The sequence below is a fragment of the Ictidomys tridecemlineatus genome, chromosome 1 (genome assembly GCF_052094955.1).
Source record: "Ictidomys tridecemlineatus isolate mIctTri1 chromosome 1, mIctTri1.hap1, whole genome shotgun sequence".
In the NCBI taxonomy this organism is placed as follows: Eukaryota; Metazoa; Chordata; class Mammalia; order Rodentia; family Sciuridae; genus Ictidomys; species Ictidomys tridecemlineatus.
In genome coordinates this window covers 34,352,729-34,368,663 of record NC_135477.1, presented here as the reverse complement: position 1 = coordinate 34,368,663, position 15,935 = coordinate 34,352,729, and the positions used below count along the sequence as shown (strand labels likewise).

The following is a 15,935-nucleotide window of genomic DNA, read 5'->3' as shown; positions in this document are numbered from 1 at the left end:
TGTCTGATTCCAAAACAGATGCTTTTCAAATGAAAGTTTCATTAGAGCAGGGATATTGATTGTCTAGTCTGTAAACGTAGCCATAGTGTCCATAGTTAGGTACTAAATAAATATTTGTTCAGTATAGGAATACATGAATCATATCTTGACAAAGTAGAATAGATTGTGTCTGATATTTTAAAAATTTCTTTAGCAGTCATTTTGTGTGTATTTTAAGACTTAATGTTTTCAAAAAATTATTTTCCCTAGGCTACCTGTGGCCCACACCTGCTTCAATCAACTTTGCCTTCCCCCCTACAAGAGCAAAAAAGACCTGAAACAGAAATTGATCATTGGAATTTCAAATTCAGAAGGTTTTGGACTCGAGTAGCCTAAAAGACTTGAAATATAATATTTTATATGTAGCATTCACTTCCCTCTTATTGTGCCTTTAACCTTTTCATGTTTCTGTCTCAAAACACTTTCAAAAAGCTCCAACTTTAAAAGACTGAGCTGTTGTTTTTTTAGTTTTTGGTTTTTTGTAATCAATTATGAAGTCTGTTAAGTGAAGGCATGATTTTCTAAAAACACAGAATTTTCTTGAGTGAGGAAAAGACCACATGGCAGAAACAGATATGAGTCCAGTCACTCATTTTTTTAGCACTTTATCATTTTCCATAAGTAGTTTGCCACAGGTGTTCCACTGGGAAAATGAAGGGTAGTAAAGAATGCATTTAGGACATAGTCGAACCCAGTGGCAGATTATGTGCTACTAGCACACAGTAGCAAAGCAAATAGCTACATAATATTTACCATAAAGCATGTAGCCATATTTTCATATAGAGGTAAACAACAGTATAATTGCAAATGCAGTTTACAGGGTTTTTTGATATACTGGCTTTGGGTCCTATAAGATTCTTTTCAACTATTGCTGAAAAGCATGTAAATAATTACATAATAGCCTGAGAAATAATGGGATTTTGATAGTGTCATTTATTGCTAAAGATTTATTTTTACAAAGTAAATTCAGGGTTTTAGATGTGTATACAGCTTTTACAAATCAATAAAGATGATTGTATAAGAGTATTTTCAGACTAATTGGATTCAAGGTTATATTCTTTTAAGTATTGTTAGTCTGCATGCACATTGGCAGTAACTAGTTACCTGAATACTCTGTAATATTTGTATAATGATCATTTCTTCTTAAGGATCAAGACATTAGAAAAAATTGGATCTAACTTAACCATTGATGAATTAAGTCAATTACAAGCACAAAAAAAAGAACTGCTTTTATATATATTTTGATTGACTACGTCTACCTTTTTTGATCACCAATTGTAATTGATTGATGTACAATCCACATTTTTTGATCACCAATTGTAATGAAACACTAATTTTTGACAAAAAATAGGATAAGGTATTTGACAAAAGTGAATACAGTAGCAACATTTGTGTCAAAATGATGTAACTTGGTATAAAATTTAAGTTCAATATTTTGGCCAAAATGTTTGTTTTTCACTGGATTCCGAACATAGGGAATTCAAAAGCACCCTTTGTTGTTTGTCTGTTTTGTTTCTAATAAAGTAGCATGTAACTGTATTTTAAGTCACAGTAAATGGGTTTTTAAATTCATAGCAAATGAAGCAGTTTTATTAGCATGTTACAAATATATCCAAATCAAGACTTCTCTATTCTTTGCTAGCTTTCCTTCAGAAAATTCTGAAGTTCTGTTTGCAATAATAATAAAACCAGCATTTAGTACCAGCATATGGTTCATAGGCAAATAATATTTTCCCAAAATTTTTATAAGTTTAGGCTATGTTCTTGTTGCTGTACTTCCTGCACCCAACCAGCAGAATTCTTCAAGGGTGGAGGAATTAATCAACTTGTTTTCTGACCATATTGAACCCAAACCACAAATCTATTTGAGGAAAAGTAGTTACTTCATTTACTATTCTCTTTGAGACAAAAGTGACTATGTGTTTCCATTTGACTATACTGTTAAAGGGTATTTCTTCTTTAAAATCTTGGAAAGCCTAAGAGAGTTAAAGGCATATTGGTTTTGATTTATTTTGTTATACTGTTTTTAACCCATATGCAAATAAAACTGCTTCTGTCTTACCCTGCTTTGAACTAGAAAGTAAGATGTTTAATGTAGGTTACTACTAACTAATAAGCACAAAAGAATTACGTATAAGAAATCAGATATAAGTATTTCAAGTAAAATGTAAACAAAGTTTTTATTTGGTAGAGATGACTCATGGAAAAATTGTGTTGGCCTGGTCTGCATGTTTAATGACGTGCTTGTATATTGATAGATTTGTCATTTTAAGTAAGAAATATATAAGCAAGCCAAATTTTAAATGATGAAGTTCATAAATAACTGGAGAATTTTTGTCATTTATTGTTACTGAGTTGAAAGTCATAACCATTTATCACTAAATTGCACATTACCCTTATTTATTTATGCTGTTTTTGGTTTACATTGTAATAATACCTCATTTATAAAATAAAACCACTACTGTTACATTTTGTTAATTTAAACAGCTAGAAAATTCATGTTGTTACTTTTTTTTATAAATAATCTGTTATGAATTCTTGATTTTTGTATCTACCACAGTAAATTAAAGCATTACACAGTATTTATCAGTATTTATAAAATGCTTTGTCTTTTTTTTTAGTAGTCCCCCTTTTGTTACAAATCTGTATTGTTAGTTTCTGGATAAAATTTTTGAAATATTAAATAATATCATCAGGCTTAGTTCATTTTGAACACTAGGAAATTAAGTAAAGCCATAGGTTTAAAATATAAATGCAAGCTATTCTTTGCATTACTCTATCCCTTAAACTAGTAACTAAGAAAACTGATAAGTTTAGGAAAACTGCTAAAATATAGCTTCAGAAGACATGCTATTGACACCACGTATAACCAATTTCCTTAGCATATTTTTAGTATGAAACAATGTATATCCAGTATCTGGATGATCGCACAGATACCCCACCAAATGAATATTATTGCCAATCAAGTACACCCACAAGTAAATTGAGTTTGACATTTTATTGGCCACAGATAGACAACTTCAGATCTTAAGTATTCCTCCTCAGAGCCAATCCTCTGGCCCTTTCCTCTCGCCCACATTTCCTAGCCCTAAAGAAGAAAGAAGAGATTATGAAAATGTAGGAAAGAATGTTTTAAGTGATCCATATACAAATAAAACTACTTCTAAAAGTCTTAGGAGTTTAATTCCTCCTGAATAACCTTTAAGAGATATTTCTTTACTCTGGATATTGATCCTTTGTATAATGGGAGTTGCATTGCTTAATTTTGAATCCTAAATTGCCAATGACTGGGTACTTTTGGAAGATAGGTAGCTGGATGGAAGAAAGACCAGGGTGGGTTTTCTCAGGGGAGGACCCAAGATCTGTTTACCTGGCTGGCCATAGGTCCTTTACTCCAGGCTGGAGTAAATAATCTTTGATAAACCCAGATTGCCTTGGGTTTACCATTCACTACCTATTACTCCTTAGATACATTAACTTCCCCATGCCTTAATTGTAAATAGAAATAATTTGTAAGATGGGAAAAATAAACCTACCTGGGGTTTGCAGGGGAAGAGTAAATGAATGTGTAAAACATTCACACAGTGCCTGACATAGAGTAAGCAATATTAAAGAATGCAAGACAAATAGTAGTGTTATTGTGATAACATCTTAAGTCATTGCTTTTGAAGCCATCTGGAGGTTTTGAACTCTCAAACATTGGGCTCAGCTACAAATTAAAGAACAGGAAGTGTTTTTGAGGTTTTAAAATTGCCCCAAAATCTTTCATATTCTAGAAATGACTTTAGAATTTATCCTAAGTCTCATTAAGCAAAGGTTTTAAATACTATTATACATGGGTAACAAGATAGTATTTTAAAACTCAAAAACAAGTAAGCAGAGGATCCAAGATTGGGGGCCAAAAGGAGGCAGCACTCTGTGTCACTCTGTGACCTTGGACTCAAGTAGTGAGAATACTGTTTCTCTGCGAGGGATGTTCCTGCTCCCCCACAGAAATCACAGTCACCCTGCCCGGTCCAGGGCTCCAGGCCTCAGTAGGTCTCCCAACTACTCGCCCTGAGTAGGACTATGGACAACACACCCATGCAGAACTTTCGGCCAACCACCCGAGCAGAAGTCATGGACGCTGCTCCCACGCAGCTCCCCGGCAGCTTCCCACTCACAGGAACTCCAGCTGCCACTCCCTTGTGGACCTCCAGCTAGGGGCTCCCCAAGTCCCCTCCATCTTGGGACTCTGTGGCAACGGAGATAGTCCCCTACACACAGTAGCCTGCCTGCACGCCAGAACTTTATACAAGCTCTGAAGTCAGTCGACAGCCACACACTGCACGCCACAGAGCTCATCATCTCTCACATCTCACATATCAGAACTCATCATCCAACGCCATCGCCCAGTTTCCCTACTCAACCCAACATGCCATCGCTGAAAGCAGGCACCTCCATCTTGGGTCACTTTCATCGCCATCTTCAGTGGGGGCAACTCCCAGTTTGGAACTCCAGCTGGCCAGGTACCCAGTTTCTATCTTCTCCCTCTCCCCAGTAGCCACTACCCTGGCACAGTGACACCCTGGTTACCTTCATCATCCTGAGGGTGGAGATACCAGCTAACAACAGACAACCCCACCTGTTGAATGAGAAGAGAAGCAGGAAAGATACTGATCTCCAACCAAAACAATCTCTATTTCTTTCTTCAAGATTTTTTTCCTCTCCCTCTCCATTCTCCCACCTTCACATCCCCAACATATGTGAAACCAAGTACTTTGCATGAATTAGGATTTTTGAGGACTGTGATGTCTGAATAATATATTACAGTTGTGTTGTGTATTCTTTTTTCTTTTCTTTTTTTCCCCACCAAATTCTACTATTTTAACATTTTTAAATGCCAAAAACATACATTGGAGAAAAGATAGCCTCTTCAACAAATGGTGCTGGGGAAACTGGAAATCTATATGCAACAAAATGAAATTAATCCCCTGTCTCTCACCATGCACAAAACTCACCTCAACGTGGATCAAGGACCTAGGAATTAAACCAGACACCCTGCGCCTAACAGAAGAAAAAGTAGACCCAAATCTTCATCAAGTCAGATTAGGTTCCCACTTCTTTAATAGGACTCCTATAACACAAGAAGTAAAATCAAGAATCAATAAATGGGATGAATTCAAACTGAAAAGCTTCTTCTCAGCAAAAGCAATAATCAATGAGGTGAACAGAGAGCCTACAGAATGGGAGCAAATTTTTACCACACGCACATCAGATAGAGCACTAATCTCTAGGATATATAAAGAATTCAAAAATCTTAACACCACTTAAAAACAAATAACCCAATCAATAAATGGACCAAGGACCTGAAAAGACACTTCTCAGAAGACTGACACTTCTCACAATGATATACAATCATTTAACAAATATACAAAAAAAAGTCCATCATCTCTAGCAATTAGAGAAATGCAAATCAAAACTACTCTAAGATGAAATCTCACTCCAGTCAGAACGGCAGCTATCAAGAATACAAACAACAATAAGTCTTGGTGAGGATATGGGGTAAAAGGCATACTCATACATTGCTGGTGGGACTGCAAAATCGGTGTAATCAACATGGAAAACAGTATGGCTATTCCTTGGGAATCTTGGAATGAAACCACCACCTGATCCAGGTATCCCACTCTTCAGTTTATACCAAAAGGACTTAAAAAGAGCATACCATAGTAATACACAGCCACATCAATGTTTATAGCAGCACAATTCACAATAACTAAACTGTGGGAGCAATCTACATGCCCTTCAGTAGATGATGATTAAATAAAAATTGTGGTGTATATATACACAGCAATAAAAGAGAATAAAATCATGGTATTTGCAGGTGAATGGATGAAGTTAGAGAAGATAATGCTAAGTGAAGTTAGCCAATCCCAAAAAAACAAATGCCAAATGTTTTCTCTGATAAAAGGAGACTGAATCATAGTTGGGTAGGGAGGGGGAACATGAAAGAAATAGAGGAACTCTAGATAGGGCAGAGGGGTGGGAGGGGAAGGGAGTGGGCAGAGGGGTAGGAAAGACGGTAGATTAAGATGGAAATCGTTGCCCTAAGTACATGTATGAAGACATGAATGGTGTGAATATACTTTGTATATAACCAGAGATATGAAAATTTGTGCTCTATATGTGTAATATGAATTGTAATGCATTCTCCTATAATATATAACAAATTAGACTTTTTAAAAAACTATAGAATATAAAATGTCAGACATTAGGTAGTGGTGGGAGTATAGCTCAGTGGTAGAGTGCTTGCCTTGCATGTTAGAGGTCTGGGGTTTAATCTCCAGCACTGCAAAAAAAAAATGAAATAAATGTTATATATCCTTAGAATAATACTACATCTGCCTGAATAGAAAATTAAACTCTAAAATGAATTTATGCAGAAAATATGCATAATTTATTGTCAATTTTTTAAAAGCAAGTTGTAGGAATAAACACATAATATACTTGCATTTGTATAGAAAATCTAGGAGAACACTTATTAAAAAATAAATTGTGGCTACCTAGTGAAATTCTCAAGATGGGTGTAATTATTTATATATTCCAAACATGAGACATTTGTTGGATATGTTAATATAAACATCTTCTCCCTTTTTGTGTTCTACGATTTAATTGTTTTTATGTTGCCTTTGGGGGCAGGGTGGGTGCTAGGGATTGAACCCAGGACCTCTATTTTCTTTAAAATTATTACAATAAGTTCTATTATATTTTGGTTTAAAAGATGACCTTACATTATTATACATTCATACAGTGAAATACTATGCAGGCTTTTATATTATATGTTAAATAGAACTAAATTCATGAAATATTTATAAATTTTAAAACTTGGTAGGTAGAAGAAGGTCATTCCATTAATCTTCTTGCATAACAATTCTTCCCCTAATTTAGTGGCTTAAAGTAACAAACATTTGTAATCTCACATGCTTATTGGTCAACAGCAGGACCAGCTGGGGCTGGCTGGGGCTGGCTGGGGCTGGCGGGGCTCTCTAGTGGCTGTGATCTAGTTGTCAGCAGGAGCTGTAGTCTTCTGAAGGCTGGACTGGGGCTAAAGGTCTACCTGCCAGGTGACTCACCTATGTGGCTTTCAAAAAGAGGTTTCCATTCCTCACAATGTGGAACTCACCATAGACTACATGAGGGTCCTAATGCTCTTGCTCTTTGGAATTGATGAAGTATTGGCTCCAAGGCCAACAGTCCCATAGGTTGCTCTCTGTTAATGAGTAAGTGTTTTGAGGATTCTAAGGCAAACCTGTTCCTAGAAAACCTGGGACTCATCTGATGGCATACTTTGTCTTGATGACTCCCCAGCAGCCTTGTTGAAGCTTTCTTACACACAAAGCAATTTTAAGCGGCTTCCAGCCATTCTTTTCTCCCTCTTCCTCTCACTCATCATCAGCTTTTCATTGTGAACTATTAGGTGGGTCCTTCCTCCCTCCCTTCCTCTCCCCTCCCTCCCTTCCTTCCTTCCTTCTACAGGGCCTTAAGAACTCCACCATTCTACCTCCCCAGCCTAACCTTTGGCTCTTTCAGCATTCCCCAGCTGCCTGCCAGACATTTCTTCTAATAAAACCCTTGCATGTTAATCCCATTTTGGGTCTTTTCTTCTTAGCGGATCCAGACTAATACAAAGTCTCTCACCCATTTTTCTACTAAATTGTCTGCCTTTTTGTTAATAAATCAACTCATTATGACCCATCATTCCATTTATGGAATACCTAAAAATCTTAAATTAACAACAAATATATCACAAGTGGTAACTTTGAAATAAATATTTTTTACAGTTCTATGTTTTTGAGGGAATGTGTGAATGATTAGTGATAATATTTATTAATTTGATACATTAAAGTTTGTCGCAGTCTGTCTGGGCACAATTCAGGAGCCACTTGTCAAAAGAAACTAACTTTATTTTTAGAACTACAAATGCCAAACAAAACAGCTCCTCAGGAAAAAAACCCTCAGAGCCCAACTGCCACCACCGGCTTCCACAAGCCACTCACCCACACCACCCTCACCACCTCCCCCAATCCTCCTGCTCTTGAGGCCGATTGGCTGGGTCGCGTGGGCGGAGCCAAAGAAGTCCCCCAATGAGCATCTCCATGGTCTGAAAGGGCAGGGAAACAGCCTAATGAGCAGCTCCGTGGAGGAGCCAATCAGCTAGATGTTGCTGGGGCCGCTGTGAGCCAATCATCAGCTGGCAGTCTGAAGGGCAGGGAAACAGCCCAATGAACATCACCGCAGAGGAGCCAATCAGCTAGATGTTGCTGGGGCCACTGTGAGCCAATCATCAGCCGGCAGCTGGAAGTTTGCTGACAGCTGGAAGTTTGCTGGGGCCCCTTTGGCTGTGGCTCTCAACAAAAGTTATATAATAAAGTCTAAGTTATGATTTCCAACCTCCCCCCAAAAACAAGTGAGCAGTTTATTTTAATGAAATATTTCAAATATAGAGAAAATTTTCAGGGATGTTCATAATGAAAACATCCCCACCCTTCCATCTAATAAATGCCTTAACCATTCCCAGCATACTCCCTGTGATCTCTATCAACCTGTGGTTTGTGTGAATCCTTCCCCCAGTATTTTTACATTGTAAAAATGTAAAATTTAATATATTTAAATGTAATATATATAATGACACTATAAATGCTATATAGTGTCATTATAATTGATTACATAATATGCTCTACATATCTTTCTACAACCTTATTTCCTTCAATACAATCTTTTTTAGGTTTATCCCCAATGATTCAGTTAGATATAATTCATCTATTTTTAGCTGCAGGTTAAGATCTTATTAAATGAGTATGTCATGGTTTCTTGATCCAGCCTTCTATCCACTCATGTTTCCGTGTGTGAACCAGGCTCTGAGGGACACTGCACCATGTTGAGCATTCGTGCCTGAGTTTCCCTGGATTACAACCCAGATATCATTGTGCAATTGCAGCATGCACATCTTCAGCCTTACTAGATATCGTCCACTTCCTCCCAAGACTGGCGGTTCTAGTGTTAATTTCCACCAGCTTTACAAAAGAGTTGTCATCTCTTCACATCCTCAACACTTGGTTTCAGCAGACCTTTTCTTGTTTCTGTTTATTTAGTGTTTTAATTTGCATTTCCATAATCGTTAGTGACATTGGAACACATTTAGATACATTCAGATTTCTTTTGTGAAAAACCAGTTCAGTATTCTTTGCCTGTTTTTTCCTGTTTTGTTTTGTTTTTTGCACACCGCCCCCCCCCCCCGTCCTTCATTGGTTTTTATGAGTTCTTTATTCTGGATACTGATTCTATATGAACAGTTAGAAGCTATGCTGTTTCAGTTTGAATCCCAGATCTGAAAATGAATAAGTGACTTTGGATAAATTGCTTAGCATCTTTTTGCCTCACTTTTCCCATCTGTAAAATAAAATAATACTAAGCTCATAGGTTTAAATAAGTTTATATATAAGTATATATAAGTAATAAGTGTGTAGCTATATGTATACATATGTATATGTAATATATAATTATGTATAAATTCAATAAGTTTGTGTAATATAGTATCAGATTTGTACACTTATATATAATATATACATAAACTTAATGAATATCCCATATATGAAGGACTTACATTTAAGCCTGAGTATCACTATTGCTATTATTATTGTAGCTCATTCATCAAGCACATCTTGTGTTTGTGCCTCCTCAACTTATAAGGATTTCCAAATGCCTCTTTGACTATTTCTATTACTAGGGATTTTATTCTGTTTCATTGGCTTGTAAACCTTGGTCTCATTGACTTTTCCTTCTCTTTGGCCTGAACAGCAAGCAGCATCTTTACGTTGTCTCTTAGATTTGACATTTCTACTTTCTCTCTCTACAGCCTTTTCCTTGGTTCATATAACTTCTCAATCCTTCAGAGACAACTGGCCTCCCTGAGTGTGGATTTATTCTTCTATTTGTTCTAAGGTCCTTACAGTTAATCTCTATAAAATTCTATTTTTATCATGTACCTCCCTGTCAAGAATCTAATTGGCTCATTTGAGCACCTTCCAGTTGCAAAATCTAGCATCCACTCTAAGTTTGCATGATTTTTTTTGTTTCCCAGTACCAATTTCTGAAAGGATAGGTCCTATACTGTCTCCTGAATACTTGCTGTTCGGTCTCATCCCTGCTCAATCTAGGAAGCCTTCTGAGATACTCTTTCTGTTTCTTTCCACCAACCAACTCCTCCTTATTTATCCCAAACCTGTTTAAATCTCCTCCCATCTACAATCTCCCCAGACCAAAAATCTCCCCTGCCAAAACTTACCCTGAACCATCTCCACCCCCAACCAAAATATCTAGCTGGAAGGCAAATATCCCTCTTTTTCATAACCACCACACCAATCATTTCAGGTGGCATTTCGTCTTTTCAAATGGTGCGTACTTAAATGCATGCACATCAGCCACTCAAGAACATAGGAATTTCCTGTGTCCCCACCTAGCACCTCACACAGTGCTGGGTCAGTAAACTTCAATAAAAATCCAGTCTGACTTGTTGACTAGGCAGTGAAATGCCAAAATCAGTGTAGTGAACCAGACACTGTGTGAGTAAGTAGGTCTTTCGATATTGTAGTCTGCTGCTCTCACCCAAACCTGCTTATACCCAGTGCCCCAGCCTCAGGAAGCACCTTCTAACACCCCCGCCATGTTGCCATCAGTCTGGTCTATCTTTCCACTCAAACCTCAGAGCCTTCACTTGCCAGGCAACTCTCTCACCACATATTAGTGGCTGTAATATCCAAATTTTGAGTCTGTGTTTGAGTGTGTGGGTATGAATATGTATATATATAGATATATATACACACGCGCGCGCGCGCACACACACGCGCGCGCACACACACACACACACACACATATATATACATATATATGCATGTATAAGTTCTCAAATATTTTATTATACTTCATTAATAGTAGTTAGCACTGAGATAATGCATTCTTTTACTTTTTAATTTTTTAAAACCATTTGTCTATTACCTTCAGTCTTCAAGTGGGATCAGTGTGCCCAATGTAAGTTTCTTTCCAAAGGCAAATCCTTAGTCATTTTCTGGAGGATGTTGTGAAAATAGCCTCTGAAATTCACTTATTAAGCTCAAGTTTCTTCAAAGCAGTGACAGAATTGCAACCTCTGCAGAGTTAAATATTATATATATAATGTATATATTATATAAATATATATATTAAAGCATGGGATGTTAATTAAAGGAGCAGATATGAATATTTATGGGTCACTTGTGGTATATGAGGCATTTTATGTAACAATTTGATGTTTCATCTTTACAATATAAAATTAATGTTATTTTTTCCATATTGCAAGTAATGATGTTGAAACTCAAAGAGACCTAGAGACCTAGAGGCTTGCTCAAGGTCAAAAAGCTCTCAAGCAGCCAAGGCAGGATCTGACTTCCCAACGTTGCAATTCTCCATTTCACATTTCACCAAAGAGTTTTCCAGAAACTTTCAAGCTTGAACAATTACTTTAGAAGTAGAAAAACATTTTCTCACTGATTAGACCAGAGTCAATCAACCTGGGTTCTGGTCTCAAATCTTACAAAGGCTATGTAACTTTAGATATTTCCTGTATCTGCTTCCCCCTGCTTCTTTGTTTTTTCTTAAAAAAAAAAAAAAAGATGGATATATGTGGAATTTTAAAATAAAGTACACAATAACAAGTTTTTCTCAGCCAAGAGAAAACTTGTCTATAATAATGACCAATTAGAAAATCATGTCAGTGAAAATGCTGTATCTCTGACCACCTGGCATATGGAGAAAGCAGTATGTGTGAGGAGATCTACAGCTTTAAATATTTGTACTACTAAAGATAAAATTAATGAGTTCAACAAATAAAAGTTCAATGAAAGTGAGTAGGCAGGTATCGAAGAAAAACAGAAAGAAAAGCATCAATACAAAATCGAGTAAGGAAATATAAAGATGGTATAATTGAGTCATTAACCCAAGAAAAGTTTCTTTTTATAGCTTGAAAAAAATCAATAAACTTCTAGCAAATATTAATCAAGAAAAAAGAAAAAAAAACATGTGAAATGAGATCTCAAGGAAAATGAGATCTCAAGGAAAGTCTAGGAGCCCAGGGTTGTTCACTCTGCAGAGGTTGCAATTCTCTCACTGCCTTGAAGAAACTTGAGGTTAACAAGTGAATGTCAGAGGCTGTTTTCACAACACCCTCCAGAAAATGACTAAGGATTTACCTTTGGAAAGAAACTTACATTGGGCATACTTATCCCACTTAGAGACTCCTACCTTCACGCTATCCTTCACCCTAACCTCTTCTCTGAACTCCAGCCCCAGATTTCAGCTGTATCTGGACTGCTCCACTGAGGCTTCTACCTGCTCCTCCAAAACATCTTCACTTGGATCTCCTCTTTCCCTTCTCTTCCTCTTCCCATTCCCTTTTCCATTCCTTCCTCCACCTTCTTTCTGTGGATCTATAAATGATACCATCTTCCTAATTGCCCTCAGTTTAACCTCAGGCATCGTTTTTTTTTTTTTTAGCAGCTCCCCTCCCCCTTTGTCCTTGTCCCTTTGATAACCTTGCTGAACTCTAACAGTTCTGCATCCACAGTGTATCTATTAACACTGCCACTGCCCTAGTTCAGGCCTTGGCCACCTAACCATTATGTGGTAGCTCTGATCTGGCCTCTCTGTGACCAGTCTCCTCCTTCACAAATCCATCTACAATAATTACCACTGCCTTGCACACAAACCTTCAACACCCTCCACTGCCAACAATACACAGTCAAAATAAAACAGCCAGGAACTGAAGGTTTCTCCACTGTCCAACACAATTTGTTCAACCTTAGGTGTCTCCTCTGGATATGCTGTAATAAATCCATTCCAAGGGTTCCAGGCAAAAGTGTTACTAAGAAATTGTGTACCGCCCAAGTTGTCCTTCAAACAAAAAATCATGTTTGAACATGCAAGAATTTAGGGATTGCAGCTTTTAAATGCCTACTCCACCATCACCATTCAAAAAAGAAAGAAAAAATAAAAAGATCTTGTAAAACCCTACAAGACGATAAAACCTAAGTTAAAATTAGAGTACAGGTGGATTAATTCTAAACCTAATAAAACAAAAGTAAGCAAAACATTGTATAGGACTGTGTATGGTGCAAATGGAACATGTTCATTGCCATCCTCAGGAGAGGAAAGAATGCAGAATTGGGTGTGAATTCCACCTGTGAGATAAGAGTTGAATTGTCTCTATGACTAATGTGTGACCTGTGTGACCCTGGGAACATACCTTAGTGCCTCTGAACCTCAATTTCCTCTCTACCTACCTGCCCTCTATCCAGTATTAAATATCATCTACTTATATTTGTCTATCATCCATCACCTGTCTACCATCTCCATCTACCCATTATCTGTATACAATCCATCCATTTTTATATCATGACTATACCCTCTATCTATCCACCCCTCTCTACACAATAACAAGAGGATTGGATGATTCCATTGTGAGGGGAATCATGCTCTTTTTCCTACATTCCAACCTTGAGCCACATAAAAAGGCCTTTAATTCTGCTCTCCACTCAGGGAGTGGAATAAGAACTTACTTTCTCTCTATCCCATGATTCTTGCTCCTAAAAGCAAGCAGTTGCCTTTTGATGGACAAATCTGGTGGCATTGAGCCACATTTTAAGAGACTGTGGATCTCTGCACAGAAAGGCCTCCCCAAGCCTTGTTCTCTCTTGTTCTGTGGTAACCACTGGCCTGCTTGAGTCTAGGCACAGCGAGCACGTGGGCTTCCAGTCACACCTGGCCAATAGCCACCCCCTCTATTTGCATCTGAAGAGGCAAATGAGAAAAGAAGACAAGTCAGGACAGACTAAAGTAACAAGTAGATGCCCCAAACTCAGTGGCTTTGTACAAAAGAAGCTCATTTCCAATTCTCTGAATGGTTCTGGAAGGGTGTTCAAGTGAGGGGTAGGTGCATCTCCCTTCCTCATGATCCGTAGGCTATTTCCATCTTGTGGCTCCACCATGCCCTAGGGCATCACTGAAGTCTGTATCCAGAGAGCTGACGGAGAAAGCGTGAGGATCTTCCCAGGAGGTTTTTGAAGGCTGGGCCCCAGAACAACACACACTGCTTCTGCTTATCCTGCATCAGTGACATCTCAGTCACAGAGTCACAAGCTGGATACTCAGGAAGCGGATGCTGACACAAAATTTGAGACTTCATGAAGTTTACCAGGAATCAATACCTATGAAAGGAGAGGAGGAAACAATTTAGCAGAAGTCAAACTGTGACATAGTCTTGACCAAGCAATGGCTAACCCAGTGGGGAGCTCAGGAGCAAATATTGCCAATCAGAAGTATCCTCTCCTGAGCCAAAATGATTGTGCCTCATGCAGTCACCAGAAGGGTGTGACATGGGACAAGCCAGCTGAGGCTCTGACTGAGTGAACTGACAGATACTGTCTGATGACTGCACTTCCTGCAGCTGGAGAGCAAGACCTCCAAGAAGAGGGGTCTGGAGGCACATCTGCAGGTCTACAGGGCATGGCTATGAAGGAGTCTGAAATTGTGATCCAGCTGTGTGCTTAAGAAGAGGGGGGAAGCAGAGTTTGATGACATCTAGCAGTCAGGCAAGATGTCAGCATGTTGTCCAAAGTGATTAGACAAAGGAACCCAGTGCTTGGAAGTCCAGTGATCTAGCAGGTAGTTTGGTCTCCAGTTAGACACATGTGCTCACTACATCTGCTAGAACCCTTAATGGAGCAAGGTGATAGGCACCACAAACCCAACTCAAGCATTAATGTTTGGAAGGTGCCTAGACTGTGGATGCCTGATCAATGTAGTTTCCATCTCTAGCTTTTGTTGCTGAATTAAGCTTCTTTGAGAGAGAGAGTATGAATGTTTAAATGATTTATTAAGTCAAAATGGAAGATGAAACACGGCCATTGAATTATGCAACTGTGTTTGTTTATGCCTGGACCCATACGCTTTGACCTCCAAGGTGCTGAGAGTCTATGATCACTTTCCCAGTCCAAGAGAGAAATCTGGAGACCTAGCAATGAATCCCCCACTTTGTACCAAGTGACCTACTTTTCTCTTTCGACTGTCACCTCTGAGGTTCCAGTGGTCAAGGGAAAAGTTGGGAAGCTCTCTGTACATTGCAGCTGAGGTTGCAGCTGCCAAGCCCTCCCCGCTTGGGTCCCTCCCAGGAAAGCATTGGGAAATTCAAAACAAACACCAGTTCTGACCACCCAGCAAGGCTGCTGGGTTAGCTTTTGGACATCCAGAGCCACAGTGGACCAGGCATGGAGCACCACTCCTGCCCATTGGTAATTCTGGGCAGAGAACCTTTTAAAATGCCAGCCTAGGTGGTTGAGAGATGGATTGTTTAAAAAAAGGAGCTTCCCTCAATGGGTGATCTGGGCCCATCCCTCCTCCTCCTGCCACCCCTCAGTAGTTCCCACATCCAAAGCCTGGCAGAAAGTAGATGCCCCCCAAAAGGTACAGATTGGTCCTATAGGAAGTCCCAGCCCATTCCCTTATGGATCAGATGAACCATCCATAACTGGGGAGAAAAGACCACCTCAGGCCTGTTCAGGCCCCCACCTGCTCTGTCACCTTGGATAAGTGACCTCAAAGACCTTTCATAATTCAATTATTAAGTGGGACAAGAATATTAAGTCTAGCTCCCCTCCTAAAACCTCGAGCTGATGACCTCCAGGGTCCACACACATCCTCTTGCAAGTCAATGGGCTCTTTTCAACATTTTCTTTTTTATTTTGATAACCTAAAAAGATTTCCACGAGGCCCTTCTGGCTCATCAAGAGGGACATATAATTCCGAATAGTAGGTTCATTCCTGGTCAC

General features: G+C 38.6%; 1 protein-coding gene and 2 long non-coding RNA genes across 5 annotated transcripts in view; 1 reads left to right on the top strand and 2 right to left on the bottom strand.

The window, feature by feature from the left end:
- Hectd2 (HECT domain E3 ubiquitin protein ligase 2) overlaps nt 1–1,779 on the top strand; it is a 65,776-nt gene extending 63,997 nt beyond the window's left edge. For all 3 annotated transcript variants that reach the window (XM_078038176.1, XM_078038167.1, XM_078038187.1), the window contains one exon: nt 250–1,779. In XM_078038176.1, the coding sequence (XP_077894302.1) occupies nt 250–370 (121 nt within the window). In that variant the 3' untranslated portion in view covers nt 371–1,779. The remainder of the gene's footprint in view (nt 1–249) is intronic.
- LOC144375055 (uncharacterized) lies at nt 1,279–5,994 on the bottom strand. Its single transcript, XR_013434408.1, has 2 exons — nt 4,615–5,994; nt 1,279–3,127 (listed from the first exon to the last, which is right to left on the bottom strand). It is a non-coding gene; the product is annotated as an uncharacterized LOC144375055 (long non-coding RNA).
- A 1,967-nt stretch (nt 5,995–7,961) lies between these two features.
- The window catches only part of LOC120885440 (uncharacterized), a 76,410-nt gene continuing 68,436 nt past the window's right edge, over nt 7,962–15,935 (bottom strand). The window contains exon 3 of the long non-coding RNA XR_005728063.2: nt 7,962–14,315. This is a non-coding gene — a long non-coding RNA (uncharacterized LOC120885440). The remainder of the gene's footprint in view (nt 14,316–15,935) is intronic.